Source organism: Oryx dammah, unplaced genomic scaffold (genome assembly GCF_014754425.2).
Source record: "Oryx dammah isolate SB20612 unplaced genomic scaffold, SCBI_Odam_1.1 HiC_scaffold_9173, whole genome shotgun sequence".
Classification (NCBI taxonomy): Eukaryota; Metazoa; Chordata; class Mammalia; order Artiodactyla; family Bovidae; genus Oryx; species Oryx dammah.
Genome location: NW_024078710.1, coordinates 1 through 1,253, shown reverse-complemented (window position 1 = coordinate 1,253; position 1,253 = coordinate 1). Strand labels below are relative to the sequence as shown.

At 60.1% G+C, this 1,253-nt stretch overlaps 1 protein-coding gene across 1 annotated transcript; it reads right to left on the bottom strand.

The window, feature by feature from the left end:
- Positions 1 to 22: 22 nt before the first annotated feature.
- On the bottom strand, positions 23 to 1,247 carry LOC120860112 (CMRF35-like molecule 6; the record flags this gene model as incomplete). The annotated part of the gene is made up of 2 exons (XM_040235930.1): positions 958 to 1,247; positions 23 to 352 (listed from the first exon to the last, which is right to left on the bottom strand). Coding segments are annotated over exons 1-2 (391 nt in total), but the record flags the coding sequence as incomplete, so codon positions are not given.
- Positions 1,248 to 1,253: the final 6 nt, after the last annotated feature.

Here is a 1,253-nt window from a genome sequence, read left to right as displayed (position 1 = left end):
AGTGAGGGCGGAGGATGCTCACCTGGGGTCACAGACACCTCCACCTCGAAGGTGGGGTCAATTGCAAATAACACAGTGATCCCACACAAGTACCTTCCCGCATCCTCCTCTCTGAGGCTCTCCAAGGTCACTGTGAAGGTGAGGTTTGCAGGACGGTCTCTGATGGACACGCGGCCCCTCCTCACTTCTTTCTCTGACTCTGTGGTCTCCACTATCTTCGGTGATAACACACACGGGGGTTTGCACCAGAATTTGTTGTCGTCTCTGAATCTCTCCCGGTACCGACACTCCACGCTCAGGGATCCCCCGACAATGCCCGTCACTCTCCGGGGGCCGCTCAGGGACAAACAGTCTGGAAAACACAACCGGGTCCGGCTCCATCAGGTGGGCCTGGGTCAGAAGAGCCCCGGATGCGGGTCCCTGAAGGGGCCATGGGGTCTGGAGGAGGCCAAGGCAGAAAAGGGCCTTCCTCAGACCCAGGGGAGGAAGATAGGGAGGAGCTCCCTCCTCACAGAGGAGAGGGTGTCCTCGGAGACAGAAGAGCCCAGGATGGGAAAACTTCTGTGTGTGTATGTGTGTGTGTGTGTGTGAGTGTGTGTGTGTGTTAGTGTGCATGTGTGTGTAAGAGAGAGTGTTAGTGTGTGTGTGCGTGAGTGTGTGTGTGTTCGTGTGCATGTGTGTGTAAGAGAGAGTGTTAGTGTGTGTGTGTGCATGAGTGTGTGTGTGTGTGTGTGGTGTCCCAAGAGGTCATTTATGGCTGTGACCGTTGAGGTGTGACCATCACAGGCGCCCCCTCCCACCAGCACAGTGGACCAGCTCACCTACTTCGCACCCTGAACACTCCTGCTCGCTGCTGAGACAGGCGGCAGCCCCTCCTGGAACCTTCTCCCCCCTACCCCCTCTCACCCCGCTCCAGCCCTGCCCCTCCCCTCCCGCAGGAAGGCCTGAGCCGTTCACCTGGGAGCTGGAGCAGCAGCAGAGCTGAAGGCAGCCACCCGGCCCTGCCCCTTGGGGTCATTTCCCAGCAGGGATGCCACCTGCAGCAGCACCAGGCCCCGGGCAGGGACAGGGTGGAGCCTCTTCAGAGGAGTCCCTCCCAATACCCACTTCTGCTCCTCTGGGCCTCTCTGCTTCCTGGTCCCGTCCCAGGTCAGGTCAAAAGGTCCAGGGGTCAGCAGGCAGGAAGCTTAGGGGGAGGGGCACACGGCTGGTCCGGGGCAAGGACCCGCTGCCCTCAGCTCCTCTCAGTTCAG